Raw genomic sequence first — 19,227 nt, 5'->3', positions numbered from 1 at the left:
ATATTAACAAAGGATAATTTTTTAATGCAGAAGATAGATTATCATACACCAGAGTCATATCACCTTAGATTTTGAGAATAATTATTATTGTTATATATAGAATGTTTTCCTGGTATCAGGAACTAAGCTAAGCACTTTATATATATCAATCCATTTAATTCTCACAACAAACTTCTTAGGTAGGAGTGGTACTAATTTTTATCCCCATTTCACACATAAGAAACTGAAGTATAAAAAGGTTAAGTAACTTATCCAAAGTTACACCCGGTAAGTGGGAGGTGGATTTGAACACAAGAATATGATCATTCCAAGAAAAATAAACATTAAGAGCCATAATAAAATAAACGATTTACACAGGGTAGGCAATTACAAATTTATTTAGACTGGGCCTAAGGCAAATGAACTGCCTCTTGAGAAATCTGTATGCAGGTCAGGAAGCAACAGCTAGAACTGGACATGAAACAACAGACTGGTTCCAAATAGGAAAAGGAGTACATCAGGGCTGTATATTGTCACCCTGCTTATTTAACTTACATGCAGAGAACATCATGAGAAATGCTGGGCTGAAGGAAGCACAAGCTGGAATCAAGATTGCTGGGAGAAATGTCAATAACCTCAGATATGCAGATGACACCACCCTTTTGGCAAAAAGTGAAGAAGAACTAAAGAGCCTCTTGATGAAAATGAAAGAAGAGAGTGAAAAAGTTGGCTTAAAGCTCAACATTCAGAAAACTAAGATCACTGCATCTGGTCCCATCACTTCATGGCAAATAGATGGGGAAACAGTGGAAACAGTGGCTGATTTTATTTTTCTGGGCTCCAAAATCATTGCAGATGGTGATTGCAGCCATGAAATTAAAAGACGCTTACTCCTTGGAAGGAAAGTTATGACCAACCTAGAAAGCATATTAAAAAGCAGAGACATTACTTTGTCAACAAAGGTCCGTCTAGTCAAGGCTATGGTTTTTCCAGTGGTCATGTATGGATGTGAGAGTTGGACTGTAAAGAAAGCTGAGTGCCAAAGAATTGATGCTTTTGAACTGTGGTGTTGGAGAAGACTCTTGAGAGTCCCTTGGACTGCAAGGAAATTCAGCCAGTCCATCCTAAAGGAGATCAGTCCTGGGTATTCATTGGAAGGACTGATGTTGAAGCTGAAACTCCAATACTTGGGCCACCTGATGTGAAGAGCTGACTCATTTGAAAAGACCCTAATGCTGGGAAAGATTGAGAGCAGGAGGAGAAGGGGATGACAGAGGATGAGATGGTGGGAAGGCATCACCCACTCAATGGACATGGGTTTGGGTGGACTCCAGGAGTTGGGGATGGACAGGGAGGCCTGGCATGCTGTGGTTCATGGGGTCACAAAGAGTTGGACACAACTGAGTGATTGAACTGATGACTGAAGATAAATGATGTGAATTTGCCATATGCTGAAAGAAGCCAGGATGATTAGATATAGGATAAGACCAGTTTACGTAGCTACAGAAAAAGTCAAGGACATTAATAAATGGAAAGAGATTTAAGGGCTTCAATGCAGAAATGACATCAGATCTGTGTTTACCAAACTGTTGTTCTTGAGACTAGTAGGCTTCCAGCTTCTGTTAATGGCAGAGTAGCTTGATCAGATTAATTTCCCATAGAGAGAATTAGAAAATCTAGACCAAAAACAACAAAAAAGGCAAAACCTATTTGAAGGCACTAAAGAGCAATAAAATGAAGGTAGAAGGTGGAGGGGAATCTACACTCAAGACACAGACACTGCAAAGGTTAAGAGCACACTTTTCTTTTTGCCTGAGGGCATTCCCCAACTCATCAATGCTTTAGGACAGAAAGTCAGAGCCTTTGTGGCTTGAAATGTCAGAAGGCAATGTTAGGTAGCACAGGCCAAAACATATAGACAGTTAAGGGGAAACTGAGGAAGGGAGGAAATCACAGAGTTGAGCCTTAAAATCTGGATATCAATTCAACCCAGAAAAAGAGCAATATACTTCCAAGAGACAAAGCAATCAATAGAACCAGACTCAGATATGACACAGACGTTGAAGCTATCTGACAGGAAATTTTAAAGAATTTTGATTAATGTGTCAAAGGTTCTAATCAAAAAGGTGCATGTGTGCTAAGTCTCTTCAGTTGTGTCTGACTCTTTGTCACCTTAGGCATTGTAGCCCACCAGTTCCTCTGTCCATGGGACTCTCCAGGCAAGAATACTGGAGCAGGTTGCCAAGCCCTCCTTCAAGGGATCTTCCCCACCCAGGGATCCAACCCACATCTCTTACAGCTCCTGCTTTGGCAAGCGGGTTCTTTACCACTAGCGCCACCTGGAAAGCTCAACAGAAAAGGTGAATAGCATGTAAAACCAGACAGAAATTAAAAATGCCTTCAACAAGTTCCTCAGTAGACTCAACACAGGTGAGGAAAGACCAAACATTAACACAGGTCAAAAGAAATTATCCAAACAAACAAAAGAGAAGAAAATGTTAAAATATATATATATAAGAGCTGTTGGACAATATCAAATAGTCAAATATATAGGCATGTATTAGTTGTCTATTGGGTGTGTAACAGTTTATCCCCAAAACTTAGCAGTGTGAAAAAAACATTTATTATCTCACACAGTTCCTAAAAGTGAGGGATCTGTGAGCAGCTCGACTGAATGGTTCTGGCTCAGGGTATCTCACAAAGTTGAAGCATACCAGTCCCCAGTGTTACAGTCACCTCATGATTTAATTGGCGCTCATTCATGTAGCTATTGGTAGGGCTTAGCCCTTCACTGGCTTTTGGCTTGAGGCTTCAGTTTCTCACCAGGTGGGCATCTCCATAGAGCTATTCAGAGCATGGAGTTTGCTTCCCCAGAACAAGTGATCCAAGAGAAAGAAACAAGAGTGTGCCCAAAAAGGAACTGCCAGTCTTTCATAAACTAATCTTAGAAGTGACATACCATCACTTCTGATGCATGCTATCTGTCATACTGACGACCAACCCTGGTACAATGTAGGAGAGGACTACACAAGGGAATTAATACTAAGAGGCACAGGAATCCCCTGGTGGTCCAGTGGTTAAGACTCTGCACTTCCACTGCAGAGGGCCTGGGTTTGATTTCTGATTGGTAACGAAGATCCTGCAAGTGGAACAGCACAGCCATGGAAACAAAAACAAAAAGATACCAAGAGGCAAGGAATCACTGGAATCATCTTGGAGGCTGACTACTACAATGTATTACCAGAAGGAGAAAAGAGGGAATGGGGCAGAAGACATATTAAATATTTAAAGAAATAATGACTGAGAATTTTTCAAAACTAAAAAATGAACACCAAACCATAGATCCAAGAAGCTCAGAGAACATCAAGCAGGATAATTTCCTCTCCTCTACCACAAGCATACAGGTTTCCCAGGTGGCTCAGTGGTAAAGAATCCACCTGTCAATGCAGGAGACACAGGTTCAATCCCTGGGTTGGGAAGATACCCTGGAGGAGGAAATGGCAACTCACTCCAGTATTCTTGCCTGGAAAATCCCATGGACAGAGGAACCAGGCAGGCTACAATCCACGGTGTCACGAAGGGTTGGACATGTCTGAGTAACTGAGCATGCATGCTTGGATCACAAACATACACACAAACACGTGGTACATCTGCTGCTGCTGCTAAGTCGCTCAGTCGTGTCCGACTCTGTGCAACCCCACAGACGGCAGCCCACCAGGCTCCCCCGTCCCTGGGAGTCTCCAGGCAAGAACACTGGAGTGGGTACATCTGCTAAAGACTTCTAAAAACAAACTGCTAAATAAAGACAAAAAATCTTGAAAGCAATGAGAGGGGAAAAAAAAGACCAAAAGAACATTACACACAGAGGAAGAAAATATTTATAGCATACTTCTCACCAGAAATCAAACAAGTTAGAAGAAAATGGAGTGATACCTTTAAAATACTCAAAGAAACAGAAAAAACAAATCAACCCAGAATTGCATATCCAGTAAAAATATCCTTCAGAAATAAATGAGAAATAAACACACTATCAGACAAACAAAACAAGAAAATTCACGGCCAACATACTTACACATGTCGAAGTTGTTTAGGCAAAAGGAATATGACCAGAAATCTGGCACAAGACAGAAACTTGGATTCAAAAAAAGAAATAAAGAATGCTAAAAATGGAATGCAAGATAAAATCATTCACTTTCTTATTTTTAATTCCTTTAAAAGGCAAATGGGTGAAGCAAAACTATTATAAAGTACTGTGCTATTGTTTCTGTAAAAGTAAAATATGTAATAATGATAGCAAAATGGATGGGGGGAGAAATTCAAAGCATATTAAAATACTTATACTACACATGAAGCAATATAGTGTTATTTAAAGACAGACTTTGATCAAGTAAAGATGTATATTATAAACACTAAGGCAACCATTATAAAGTTTTTTTTCAAAAAGGTACAAAGTCAATAATGGAGATAAAATGGCACCACAGTTAATCCAAGGGGGGAAAAACAGGAAAAGGAAGAAAAGAATAGCTGAACAAATAAAAAATAATTAGCAAAATGGTAGATTCTGATCCAGCCAATTAAATGTAAATAGTAGAAACTCATCAGTTAGACAGAAATTGTCAGAATGGAAAAAAGAAAAGCATCAATTATATGCTATCTATAAAATACTTTAATATAAAGATATAGATATGTTAAAAGTAAATGGATGAAAAAGATATTTATTATAAATACAAAGCAAACAACACTGGAATAGTAATATTAATATTAAACAAAGGAAACTTCAGAATCAGGAATATTATCAGGAACAAAGACTGCGATTAGATAATGAGAAAGGTGTCAGTTCTCCAAGACTATCCTAAATGTGCATGCCTCTGACAACAGAGCTTCATAATTCATGAAGTAAAACAAACAGAATGGAAATGAGAAGCAAACAAATCAATAAATTAGAGTTGGGAAATTTAAGACTCCTTTCTCAGTAATTATAAAATAAGCAGACAGATAATTATTAATACTAAGGTTATAGAAGACCTAAACTGTCAGGGAATGTTTGACGGGAGGATTCCTACGTGCTGTCTCTCATGAGTCCTTTGTCCCTCTTCAAGCGGAACAGCACGCTGCTCCCAGGGACTGAGGTCATTGTGTGAGGCAAGCATGAGTCTCCTTTAGTAAACATTCTCCTTAGGACAAAACAGCTTAGTCTCCTTCCCCTTTCTTGAGATAGAGATTGTCTTCTGACCTTGTGACTACTTTTAGCCCATGTTTCCTTGGTAACGTTTGCTGTACATTTGGTTTTCTGATCTCTATCATTCCCGAAAGAAGTCTCTTGTACTGCAGCCTATATATACTCATAGAAAAATCATTAAAGCACCTTTGCTCCATCAGAGCTTAGGTCCCCGGGTCTTTTTTGTCTCTCTCTCTCTCTTTCTCTCTCTCTCTTTCTCTCTTTCATTTTCTTATCGTCGACTCCGCACCACAAGGTTCCGGTCCATTAAAGGACCCCAACACTAAACAACACTATCAACAAACTTGACCTATATGAAATTTATAGAATACTCGACCCACAAGAGCAGAATAAATTCTTCTTAAGAGACCATAAAACATTCACCAAGTTTAGACTTTATTCATGGGCATAAAACCAAGTTTAACAAATCTAAAGGAACAGAAATCATATAAATTATGTTCTCCAGTCATATAACAGAATTAAAGTATAATCAATAACAAGAAAATAACTGGAAAATTTCCAAATATTTGGAGCTAAGTGCACCAAATATCTAAAAAGCCTGTGGGTCAAAAGGAAATGGGTCATGGGGGAAATTATAAAACATTATTTTCTTTAATTTATTTTTTGGCTGCACCACATGGCTTGCAGGATTAGCTCCCCTACCAGGGATCAAACCCCAGCCCCAACAGGGAAAGCACTGAGTCTTAACCACTAGACCAGACCACCAGGAATTCAAATTATAAAGCATATTAAATTGAATTTTTAAAAAATAATGTATCAAAATTTGTGAAATGCAGCTAAGACAGTGCTTAAAGGGAAATTTACAGAAGTCTCAAATAAATTATCTTAGCTTCCACCTTAAGAAACTAGAAAAAGGGCACAAAACAGGCAAAAGCACATTTTCTGGGATAATGGAAGTGTTCTATGTATCAAGAGGGACGTGGGGCTACAACCAGGGTATCCATTGTCACACTGTATAGTTAAGATTTGGGCATTTTAACATTATACAGTTTCCCTCAATATAAAAAGAACTGTATAAAAATTACCATATCGTAGGACAGGGAGTAGATGGAAATATAAGGTAACAGAACTGTAGAAACTTGATAATTATTGTAGCTGGGTACTTAGGAGTTTATTAATTCTTCTTCACTTTGAAAGTTGTTGAAATTCTTCATAACAAAACTTTTTAAAAATTAAAAATGCATTATTTTTTCTGAAAAATAAATGAAGGAGAATATGGAAGTAGAGAGCATAATGGGTCTTAGAGAAGAAAAGGAAGAGGAAAAATAATATCACTTGACATAGGAAGGTGGCAGAGTAGGTAAAGAAAAGAAGACCACACAAGACCTGTTTTTGCCTGACTAGCGATTATGAAGGAAAGGCAGAAATAAAAAATGTCTCTGAGGTTTCTGGCTTTAGCAAAATGGGTAGAAGATGGCCTTTTTTATTCAAAAGGAGAACAGTTTAGAAGGAAAGATTATGAGTTCATTTTTGGAGACGGCAGGTTTCAGATGTCTATGAGACATCCAAACAGGTACCAAATAAATAGATAAATATATTAGTCTAGAGTTTAGAAGAGAGATGTGGGCTGGAAATACTAACTGGAGGTTGCTGGCCCATACTTAAGATTAAAAATGTGAGTAAAGCACTTAGAATGAGATATAGTATGTATGATTTATAGAAGGTTTCTCCTATCACTGCCATTATTAATATTAATGTTAACTATCATCTCATCATCCCTTAAAGTAGTAAAAATGTATCCTCACATTAAGTATGTTTGATTTACACAGTAAGTATGCTTATCACACTTAACATAAACAACAAAAAAAGGCTTGTCTGGAACATGACAACGCCAGAGGTAAAAGTAAAGTTTGACCACAAACTTTCATTTCATTAAAAACTGTTACATCTGTTTATTCCAAAACAGTGACTGCAGAAATAATGGAGGATTAAATCTCACCAATTTAATTTTCATTCTAAGTGGAACTAAAAAAATAACAATTCTCTCTCAATTTATCTTATCTCAAATACAAAATGATTAACATATTACTAAATCTATTTCAGCTTTCAACAAACTCCAGGATGATATATTATGTGCTAGATTAATAAATAATTTGAAAGTAGAGATAGAAATCTGTTTCTTTTAAAATAAAAAAAATAATTTTATCTTTGAACACAGCTAAAATGATAATTGGCAACCCTCTTACAAGAAAAATCTAAGAACTATTCATTTCCATAATCACTCCATTTCAGAGAATTTAGCCATGATCATGAAACTATAAAAACTCCATTCTGAAGTGAATACAATTCAGACTAATGCTACAAATTAAAATTGCTCTTATCAGTTCCTATAGAGCCTTTTCTCATACATGATAAATACAATTTGGCTTAACATTATGCTACTTTTACCCTAGAACTAACTTATGAATATATTAGTTGGGAATGGAGGAATGGAATGAAGACAAGAGAAGGAGGAAAAACTCTTACTGAGATAATTTTATGTATGAGGCACTCTTCCAAGTCATACATGCATACTTTTTCTGATTAAATACTTACAATATCCTCATAAATGCAGGTATTACTATTCTCCCTATGCTTCACACAGAAGGAAACATTAAGCAACTTTCCAAGTTCACAAAGCTGGTAAGTGGTAGACCCAGAATTCCAACTCTAACTCTGTTACAGGCACTCAGGATATAACTGCAACATACATTAGCCTTTCCCAACAAATTAATTAATTAACCCTCTTGCCTCATGACCAAAATGTAGATTTTCATTTCTAACTATTTTATTGGGATATTAAATTGACTCTCCCTTGCTTTTTCAAAAGTTTTCTGAATATCATATAACTTAAGTTGAAATGAAACTTCATGAGATTCAAATCTCATCCCTCTACAATCTGCACATTATAAGAATGTGAAATATAACTGAATACATTTACTGGGAGATTTAGAATATTATGTATGTTTTTGATCCCTGGTATGGTCATTACAGTATGATTTTTTAAAATTCTTTAATAGAAACTGCTATTTTTAAAAAACGAGTAAAATGATTATGAAACTCACGTGCACAAAATAACAAGAGAACAAGGGAATAGTTCTTGGTACTGAAGACAGCATTTTAATACACGATCATCATTGTTCTCATCACTCAATCCATCTGTGAATTTAGCAAAAGCAACAAGCAATAAGCACACTTAAAATCTGGGAACTGTATAAACAATTTAGGCCATATTTACAAATTGAATCATCTAAAACAAAGAAAACTTTTTAAATAAGAAGAGGAAGATGAAACACAACAAAAACAATGATCTGAAAATTCTGGATCTAGAATTCATATGTTTATGGGTTTAATTAACAGTTTATTAAATTGATAGTTTACTAAAACAGAAGAGAATATGCCTATTAATAAACCCAAAGGAAAGAAATGTGATCAGTAGGTTAAAATGCCATACTAGAAACCAAAAGCTATGAATTCTAGTCTCAGTTCAGTCACTTAAGAGATTATAAGCAAATTATATGATTATATTTTGTTTCATATTAACTTAAAAGAGGTCAGCAAAATAATGAGCAATTGTTCTACCAGCAACAGAACCACTTTCATGTGTCTGCTTTTTCTTAACCTCTAAGCAATAACCAACAAAGGTCTGTCTGGTCAAGGCTATGGTTTTTCCAGTGGTCATGTGAGAGTTGGACTGTGAAGAAAGCTGAGTGCCGAAAAATTGATGCTTTTGAACTGTAGTGTTGGAGAAGACTCTTGAGAGTCCCTTGGACTGCAAGGAGATCCAACCAGTCCATCCTGAAGGAGATCAGTCCTGGGTGTTCACTGGACGGACTGATGCTGAAGCTGAAACTCCAATACTTTGGCCACCTCTTGCGAAGAGTTGACTCATTGGAAAAGACCCTGATGTTGGGAGGGACTGGGGGCAGGAGGAGAAGGGGACGACAGAGGATGAGATGGCTGGATGGCATCACCGACTCGATGGGCATGAGTTTGAGTAATCTCTGGGAGTTGGTGATGGACAGGGAGGCCTGGCGTGCTGCGATTCATGGGGTCGCAAAGACTCGGACACAACTGAGCGACTGAACTAAACTGAACTGAAGCAATAACAATTAGAGAGAGAGATGTACAGAAGAAGACAACATGGGCGCTAGGCAGAGAATACAAAAAGTAATTTCTAACAAATGTTAGTATGTAGCTGATATAGTGTCCTCTGGTATTCTCCAAGTCTTAAAGCATGTAATAAATCGTGTGTGTGTATGTGTGTGTGTGAAAAGAATGTAATATGTAGAACGAGGACCAAAGAGAGCATTTTTAGAAGTCCTTACACTACCTGCCTCAGAATTCCCTGGGGTAGTTATTAATAATATAGAATAAGGACTACACCCCAGACCCATTTATGGATAAGAATCTTTGAAGCCTGGATCCAAAGATTGATTTAAGACCTTGGCAAGTCTCTTACACACTAAAAGTCAAGATATGCTGGCCAGTGAGCCTTAACTTTTCCCCCAGATTATAACCTTTTTCTCCCCTCAACTTTTGGCCTATATCACTGAGTCTTCTAAACTTTCAAATTAGAAAACTCATTCAAGCATGCAATAAACATTTTTCTAAGGTCTAAGCAGCACCAGGTCCCTATGCTTGTCAAAAGACAAGTTCTTTGGGGTCTCACAATCTCATGGCGAAGTCTAGACAAAACTCAACTGATCTCATAGCATGAACCTGAGAGACATATGATTCAGTTCTTTAACCAGACAACCAGTAAGCCAGACAGACATATTTTACAGCAGCCAATTTTCCTGCTTTTAGCTTACAAAGTAAATACCACAATAATGCAAAATGGGCAGCTCAAAATCAATGGTTAACTTTAGGAACTCAATTTGACCAACCAAAGGAGGTTTAGAGCATACAGTAAGTAGATTGTTCTAAAGGTATCAAAGTTCATGATTACTTGTTCTGTCACTTTTTTCTAGAATACACAGGCCCAGAAGGTATACCTAAACTTATAAGAATATTCATGAAATATTTTTATCAACAAATATTTTTGAGCACTTGCTCAGGAACTGTTAAAAAATGAACAAAGACTCTGGAAACAGATGATGTGGGTTTGAATTCTTGCTTTCTCATTTACTGGACATGAAATAATGGGCAAATTGCATAAGAAGGAAGATTAAATGAGAAAATTTATATAAAACACTTGGCCCAATATATGGTGATATCAAGTGCTTAAGTAATATGTTGATTACTAAAGACTCAGCTTAACTGCATCTCAACAGCAATGACCTCTATTCACATTTGACACCAAAATAACTACTGTATAAATTATAGTTAATATGATATTTAGCATATTAATAGAATTAAAGCTTCTCAACAGCAGGCTTTGTATGCCTCATTCACTGCTGCAGCCTCGACAGTTAGAACAGTGTCTAGTACAAAAATCTTGCAAGTAAATGATTCAACAAAAATGTAATAAAAGAAAATATAAAAATGATGGAACAAATGTCTGGTGTAGCAGGTGTTATTTTTACCTAATTATAAAAATAAAATAATTATAGAAAATCTGAAAAATTCCAAAAATATAAAGAAAACTAAAATATGTCATAATTTCATCAGCTCAATACATCTCTAAGTATATATGCACAATCTAAGGAACTTGGGATTGTAATCTATATTCTTTGAAATCCTATTTTTGGTTTTTTGCAAGATAAAATGAGTTCATTACTGTCAGCGATCAATGCAAAGAAATAGAGGAAAACAAGAGGGTGGGAAAGACTAGAGATTGCTTCAAGAAAATTAGAGATACCAAGGGAACATTTCATGCAAAGATGGGCACAAAAAAGGACAGAAATGGTAGGGACCTAACAGAAGCAGAAGATATTAAGAAGAGGTGGCAAGAATACACAGAAGAACTGTACAAAAAAGATCTTCATGACCCAGATAATCATGATGGTGTGATCGCTCACCTAGAGCCAGACATCCTGGAATGTCAAGTCGAGTGGGCCTTAGGAAGAAGCATCATGACAAAAAAGCTAGTGGAGGTGATGGAATTCCAGGTGAGCTATTTCAAATCCTGAAAGATGATGCTAAGAAAGTTCTGCACTCAATATGCCAGCAAATTTGGAAAACTCAGCAGTGGCCACAGGACTGGAACAGATCAGTTTTCATTTCAATCCCAAAGAAAGACAATGCCAAAGAATGCTCAAACTAACACACAATTGCACTCATCTCACACACTAGTAAAGTGATGCTTAAAATTCTCCAAGCCAGGCTTCAGCAATACGAGAACCGTGAACTTCCAGATGTTCAAGCTGGTTTTAGAAAAGGCAGAAGAACCAGAGATCAAACTGCCAACATCCGATGGATCATTGAAAAAGCCAGAGAGTTCCAGAAAAACATCTATTTCTGCTTTATTGACTATGCCAAAGCCTTTGGCTGTGTGGATCACAATAAACTGAGGGAAATTCTTCAAGAGATGGGAATACCAGACCACCTGACCTGCCTCTTGAGAAACCTGTAGGCAGGTCAGGAAGCAACAGTTAGAACTGGACATGGAACAACAGACTGGTTCTAAATAGGAAAAGGAGTACGTCAGGACTGTATATTGTCACACTGCTTATTTAACTTATACGAAGAGTACATCATGAGAAACACTGGGCTGGAGGAAGCACAAGCTGGAATCAAGATTGCCGGGAGAAATGTCAATAACCTCAGATATGCAGATGACACCACCCTTTTGGCAGAGAGTGAAGAGGAACTAAAAAGCCTCTTGATGAAAGTGAAACAGGAGAGTGAAAAAGTTGGCTTAAGGCTCAACATTCAGAAAACTAATATCATGGCATCCGGTCCCATCACTTCATGGCAAATAAATGGGGATACAGTGGAAACAGTGGCTGACTTTATTTTTCTGGGCTCCAAAATCACTGCACATAGTGATTGCAGCCATGAAATTAAAAGACGCTTACTCCTTGGAAGGAAAGTTATGACCAACCTAGATAGCATATTAAAAAGCAGAGACATTAAGCTGTCAACAAAGGTCCATCTAGTCAAGGCTATGGTTTTTCCAGTGGTCGTGTATGGATGTGAGATTTGGACTATAAAGAAAGCTGAGCGCCGAAGAATTGATGCTTTTGAACTGTGGTGTTGAAGAAGACCCTTTTTTAAAGAGTCCCGTGGACTACAAGAAGATCCAACCAGTCCATCCTAAAGGAGATCAGTCCTGGGTGTTCATTGGTAGGACTGATGTTGAAGCTGAAACTTCAATACTTTGGCCACGAAGAGTGACTCCTTTGAAAAGACCCTGATGCTGGGAAAGATTGAGGGCAGGAGGAGAAGGGGATGACAGAAGATGAGATGGTTGGATGGCATCACCGACTCAATGGACATGGGTTTGGGTGGATTCCAGGAGTTGGTGATGGACAAGGAGGCCTGGCGTGCTGAGGTTCATGGGGTCACAAAGAGTTGGACATGACTGAGCGACTGAACTGGACTAACCCAAAAAGACTGATATTCTAACTAAAAAGGGGAAATTTGGAACAGGATATGGGGAGGGAGAAGAGGATATGAAGAGACATAAGGAGAAGATGGACATTTACAAGCCAAGAAGGCAGTCTGGAACAGATGTTTCTCTCATAGATGTCAGAAGGAGATAATCCTGCTGACATCCTGATTTTAGACTTCCAGTCTTCAGAATTGTGAGACAAATTTCTGGGTGGTTTTTTTGGTATTACTTTTTAGATTCCATATATAAGTGACACATGATATTTGTCTTTCTTGCCTGAATTAATCTAAGAAATTTAGGATTGTAGTTTATATTCTTTTATACTATTCTGTTTAATATCACATCATTAACATTTTTCAAAATTAGTATTCTCTCATTTGGCTATAGCATTATATGTAACATCTCCAACTGTCAGACTGTTTCCAATTTTTTGCTGTATAAATCATGCTGTGACGAACATTAATTATATAAATCACTGTAACTCTGATTATTTCTTTAGAATAATTGCAAGAAAGACAAATCATCTCTCCAGGCTTCGTAATACACACTGATAAATTGCTCTCCTGAAAAGTTACTAATTCATATTCCCTATGCACTGAGTGCTGTGTTCCTATCAAGTGCTGGGAAGAAGTATCTTTCTAAACTTAGGAGCAATAAAAATAAAAAAGGAAAATGCAAAAAATATAAACTAAAAATTTTTACACATAAGAAGTTAACAATATTTAAAACGGCAAATGGGAAAATATTTACCTTGAACAAAAAAGGCTGACTAAATGTTATTTCTTCTTTTGTGAATTACCTATTAATAATCTTTATCCATTTAGGGAAATTTAGTTTTTCTAATCCATCTGTATAACTTTCTCACATAAGAGGACACAAAAGAATTATCACCTATTTCAAACATTAAACCATTAAGCACTTTAATACAATTAGCTCAACCAATCTTCAGAACCATATTTTCAGTCGGAGGTCATTTCCCCCCGTTTTATTTATTCAGTTTCCTCACCTTTAACTTTCTCCAGGTCAGCTCAAAAAGTTCAGGTCAATCAGATTTCAAATCCTATTCTCATCATAATGCATACTGCATCAAATAAGTACAATTTTGAAAAGAGTAAGAACAACACTAAAATTATGTTCAACTAAGTCTATTTATTAATAAAGACTATTTTTATTCAATTTGTGGCATTTTTCTTTTTTTAATGGAAAATGCCTGTCTAAAAAAAAATACAGTTATAATAGTCAATGATTACATAAAACAAAATAATACATCTACATAAGCAATTTTTAGAGTTAGTGGCAAATGTGCTCAACAGATATAAAGCATAATTAAAGACTGTTTTGTTCCTGCTTTTCTCCAAACAAGTATTTTAATTTTATTCAAAAGTCCTGAATTAAATTTTTTATAATTTTCAATTTATCATTAGAATGTAAAATATAATTTTACTATAATAAAAATGACTAGGGATATTTCTAAAGGAGATCATAAAATCATTATCAACAGAATAAATATATTAAGTGCACTAGATTTTATATAAACAATGTTTCAAACAATCAGTTTGACAGATAACAATGATATATAAAGGATTTATCTGACAATGACAATTACACAATTACACAAATTACATATATATATATATATATATATATATATATAAAAGACTAATCTATAACCTTGTAACTAAAAGCACAATTTAGCAAAATTAAGACCAAATAATATAAAACTGAAGCATTAAAGGGAAGTATGGCTTTCCAGCAAGGCCCAGAAACTGAAGCAGCACAGAAGTTTGAGACCACTACTATGATTTATCCTCCTTAATAATCCTAAAAGCATAGACTGAAGAAGTAAAAGCATCAAAAAAAGCACATAAAAACTGAAAAGTCAAAAGACACATATCAAGTATCTATAAATAATAAATGTGGCCAAAATATCTATTAGTTCTTCTAAAATAAGTCTCAAAGTCAATCTGTTGAAGGAACAGATATTCCATCTAGGACAAGTTCTTAACATCTCTATGTCTCAATTTCCTCATCAGCAGAATAGGTCTTCCACAAGTACTATAAGTTTTGAATGAGATGCTAGCTGTAAAGCACTTAGAAAAGGGTCTGGAGAATAACGGCCATACCAGTGTTGTCTATTACTATCATCATCTGTACAATTATACACTAAAATATAATTTTTATCAACTAAGAAGGAACAAAATTATGAGTAAAAAAAATTCTCACCTCTTCTTAAGGATTGGAGGTTTACTGAAATGATGGCTTAGACAGAGGTTTTGTTAATTGTGTGGTTGTTTTTTTAAAAAGTCCTATCTGTTAGCATTATATACCAAAGTACTACAGGAGTTTCAGGAGTTGGGAGAGAAGGTGAAAAGGAAATGAGAGACTGAAAGAAATTCTCACCAAAATGTTGAGAATCATTGAAAATGAGCGAAAAGCACACAGGGATTCATTGTCTTATTCTACCTACTTCTGTATTTGAAAGTTTTCATAATAGAAAGTAAAAAAAAAACAAAAACCAAAACATTCAATTTAATATAATGCATTAAAACATTTTAGTATTTTCTTAACTCTAATAAGTGATTTTTTTTAAAGTAGTTTTCTTTAAAAGCTCTTAAACTTCACATGATGTTCCTACTCAAAATGCATAAGCATTGTACTGGAATATACTAAGCTAATAATTATTTGTAAAGGGAATAAATAAGGGAATTAATGGTAGAGGCCCTTTTTCTTCAAAGATTTAAGACTAAGCAGCTGTGCCAAAAGCCTTCTCAGGTTTAGTATCATAATTAGACTTATCTTAGGATAAATTCTTTCATATCTTATGGTGAATATGGATACAGCAAACAACATAAATTCATGATATTTAAAATAATACAAATCTACATATACAAATAATTCTGAGTTGGGAATAAACAAATTTTAAAAGAATGAAATATATCCTCTACATGTAAATATAAACTCTGCAGAGGCAACTGAGTTGCTTTATGAAGATTTTTTACCAAATAGTTATACAAAACATGACATACACACTTTGGTTCTAAGACTAATTTTTAAACGTCTAAAAAAACCCCAGAAAAACCAATATGCTAAAAATCAGGAGAAAATCTATAGATCTCTATTATAAAAATACCTCCTTATTATGCTGCTAAGTCACTTCAGTTGTGTCCGACTCTGTGCAACCCCAGAGACGGCAGCCCATCGGGCTCCCCCGTCCCTAGGATTCTCCAGGCAAGAACACCAGAGTGGGTTGCCACTTCCTAGAACACCAGAGTGGGTTGCCACTTCCTTCTCCAATGTATGAAAGTGAAAAGTGAAAGTGAAGTTGCTCAGTCGTGTCCAACTCTTAGTGACCCCGTGGACTGCAGCCTACCAGGCTCCTCCGTCCATGGGATTTTCCAGGCAAGAGTACTGGAGTGGGATGCCATTGCCTTCTCCGACCTCCTTATTATAGGTTCTGACAAACAAGAGGAAACAACACCTATCTCTGTATTATATTAACTGCATGTAGTGGTGATTAGCAGCTTCCCTGGTAGCTCAGCAGTTAAACGAATCCACCTGCAAGGCAGGAGGAGCTGCTGCTGCTAAGTCGCTTCAGTCGTGTCTGACTCTGTGCGACCCCATGGACTGCAGCCCACCAGGCTCCTCCATCCATGGGATTTTCCAGGCAAGAGTACTGGAGTGGGGTGCCATTGCCTTCTCCAGCAAGGCAGGAGACACAGGTTCAATTCCTGGGTTGGGAAGATCCCCTGGAGGAGGGCATGGCAACTGACTCCAGTATTCTTGCCTGGAGAATCCCAGGGCAGGCTACAGTTCACAGGCTCGCACGGAGTCAGACACGACTGAAGCAGCTAAGCACGCAGATGATTAGTAACACAGATCACTTACGGGCCTCATCACTCAGCAAGGTATTTAAAAAAACAACCCAAGTACAGTAATACAGACAACTAGGCATACAGAACTATATAGTCACTATCTGTGAAATCACAGACCTTCCTAATAAGGTGTAGGAGAAACAGAAAACAAATTATCAAAGACCTCCAAAACAAGCCTAATGGAACACTCCAAAGCATCACTGTGTCCTACCATTTCATAATGCAATACTTATAGTATTAAGTTTTGCACCATTTCCCTGCAACAATGAGTCAGCATCTAAACAAATCTTAATCAGGAAACACCCTGAGAGGACAACACTTACAAAGTTTTTGAGATGCAAGTTGTATTGACTGACCCCACAGCTTTCTGTCTTGATTTCTGAGACTGTCATTGATGAAATGAACTGCAGGTACAGCTTTGTGCTGGGCATGTTTCAGTAATTTTCCTGCCTTCATACGATCCAGCTCTTGTACAACCACCCAGGGAATTATTAACACAAGTCTGTCAAAGCCTAAAAAATAAAAAGATTTCTTATAAGTCAACAAATATATATTAAGCTACTAAATCGAACTGCTGTAGGAGAATTAAAAGTTTTAAAGACATTCATAATCTAAATGAAGAGATAATACATAAAAACAGGAACTAAAAACAGATACAAGTGTCAAGAGAACATTACAAAAATAAATATTAATACTACCAGAGATCAAAGAAGAGTAAGTTTAGAAGCTAGATTAACCAGTAAAGGCTCTTTCCCCCCCTTTTTACTTAAGCTGATTGTGCTGTGTACGCTTGCGCTTAACAACATATCCAAATGAAAGTAAGTTTACAGGGAGTAAAAAACTCACATTACTATTAATATAAAGTATTAACTCAAATAAGAAAATCAGAATCAGTTTGTTTTATAAATACCTGGGATTTCTGTTGTCATCAAAAGTCTAACAAATTTGAGATGATTCATTAGAATATTTGTGTCAATAACAATTAGAAGCTTTTTGTCTGAAGCAGTATTTGCTAGGGAAAAAAAACAGTGAGAATTCACATTTGTAACACACTTGTACAATAACTAAAACTTTGTTATCACAGAACTCTGATAGCATTCTTAAGGCAATCCTTTAAACAACAAAAATGCATTTACTCCAGTTCTTAAGAGAAAGAACAGTAGTCAGTGTTTAATTATCCACCAGTAGAATGCTGCATATTACTTATGGGTGGATTTTTAAATCATAAACTAACTTATGACAGCAGTAATTATGTTGTCAAACCCTGTACTCTTATCACTGGTGGTTATCCAGTTAGGAATCATAAGCTAATTTTAATACATTGTGAAATAACACTGAAAAGATAACTATGTATAAAAGAAAGAAAACTAGTAATACTAGTATTATTTCTTCTTAGGGTCATAATAGGAACAGGTGAGTTGATTCACAGATAAACAATAAATTTGGAAAATGCAACATGAATATAATGTAGCAGGGTTACTATTTTTATAAATGCAATTCAAAACTGTATAGTAGCATACTCTGGAGGACATCTGTCATTTTCTCCTCTCAGGAGTAAGAATAATTACAGTTTTATTATATAAATAAGAAATTCAGGAATACCTTTGAGAAAATTGCACTGTTTCTGATCAGGGCTTTACAAACTTGAAACCGGTAAAAGTTATGATTAAGAGCAAGAATAACAGACTACTCATAATTCTGATTACTGCCTTTAGGAAAAAAAAAGAAGGAAAATATTTCTAACTGCCTAATAATGTGAGATATATAACGCAAATGATAACACAAATCGTAGACCTGATTCCTACAGCTGAAAGAAATATACCATATTTTATTATTTCAAATGAGCGCATTTTAACACTTTCAACCTAAATATTATAAAAACTAAACAGAGAAAACATAGGGGTCACAAACACAGTCATATACATACAGGGTATACCAGCAGAGGAACGTGTATCATCTTCTACCATGTCAATTTCCATACTCATTAACTCTCCTGAAGGTGGAACCACAGGTAAATCCACACTTTTTCCCACACGAGCAGCATGAAGCTCTTCTACTATCTGCATCTAAATTGCAAAAGACCCACAAAAAAATATTTTGAATTATTTTCTCTGCAGATTAATAAGAAAGCAGTTAATTCTTAATTCACTTAATATGAGATAGTCTGTGGAAAGTAAAAATTTTACAAAAATATGTAAGCCTATGGTAAAAAACCACAGATTTATAAACACATACAGGGTTTACAGTAAAGAATTTGAAACAGAACAGATATATGTGTATCTATAACTGAATCAACTTTGCTGTACACCTGAAACTAATGTAACACTGCAAATCAACCATAGTCAAAAAAAATTTTTTAAGGTCTTTAAAAAAAATAAAAAATAAATAAAATGGCTCTTCTCTTATTCTTATTACAACCTTAGGCAAATTATTTAAACACCATGGGTCTCAGTTTATCTACACAATAGGAATGGTAAATATCTATATCCTTTTAGTACTTTTTGTAAGGATTAAGTGAAATAACATGAAAAACCTCACATAGGGTCTAATACATAAGAGACTTCCAAAATAAGTTAATTCTCATTTCCACTCTCACTTCAAAGTACTTTAGGAGCCAAATATCTGGATGATCAGCACTCTTCCCAAGATTTCTAAGATTG

At 36.0% G+C, this 19,227-nt stretch overlaps 1 protein-coding gene across 4 annotated transcripts in view; it reads right to left on the bottom strand.

The window, feature by feature from the left end:
- SWT1 (SWT1 RNA endoribonuclease homolog) overlaps window positions 1-19,227 on the bottom strand; it is a 95,168-nt gene that overhangs the window by 56,078 nt on the left and 19,863 nt on the right. For all 4 annotated transcript variants that reach the window (XM_043923359.1, XM_043923357.1, XM_043923360.1 and 1 more), the window contains 4 exons: window positions 18,495-18,633; window positions 17,478-17,579; window positions 16,891-17,079; window positions 8,263-8,356 (listed from right to left, as the gene is read on the bottom strand). In XM_043923359.1, coding sequence (XP_043779294.1) covers window positions 8,263-8,356; window positions 16,891-17,079; window positions 17,478-17,579; window positions 18,495-18,633 — 524 coding nt within the window. The remainder of the gene's footprint in view (window positions 1-8,262; window positions 8,357-16,890; window positions 17,080-17,477; window positions 17,580-18,494; window positions 18,634-19,227) is intronic.

This window comes from Cervus elaphus, chromosome 14, assembly GCF_910594005.1.
Source record: "Cervus elaphus chromosome 14, mCerEla1.1, whole genome shotgun sequence".
NCBI classification, from domain to species: Eukaryota; Metazoa; Chordata; class Mammalia; order Artiodactyla; family Cervidae; genus Cervus; species Cervus elaphus.
Note: the sequence above shows the minus strand (reverse complement) of the source record. Positions and strands in the feature narration are given on the sequence as shown.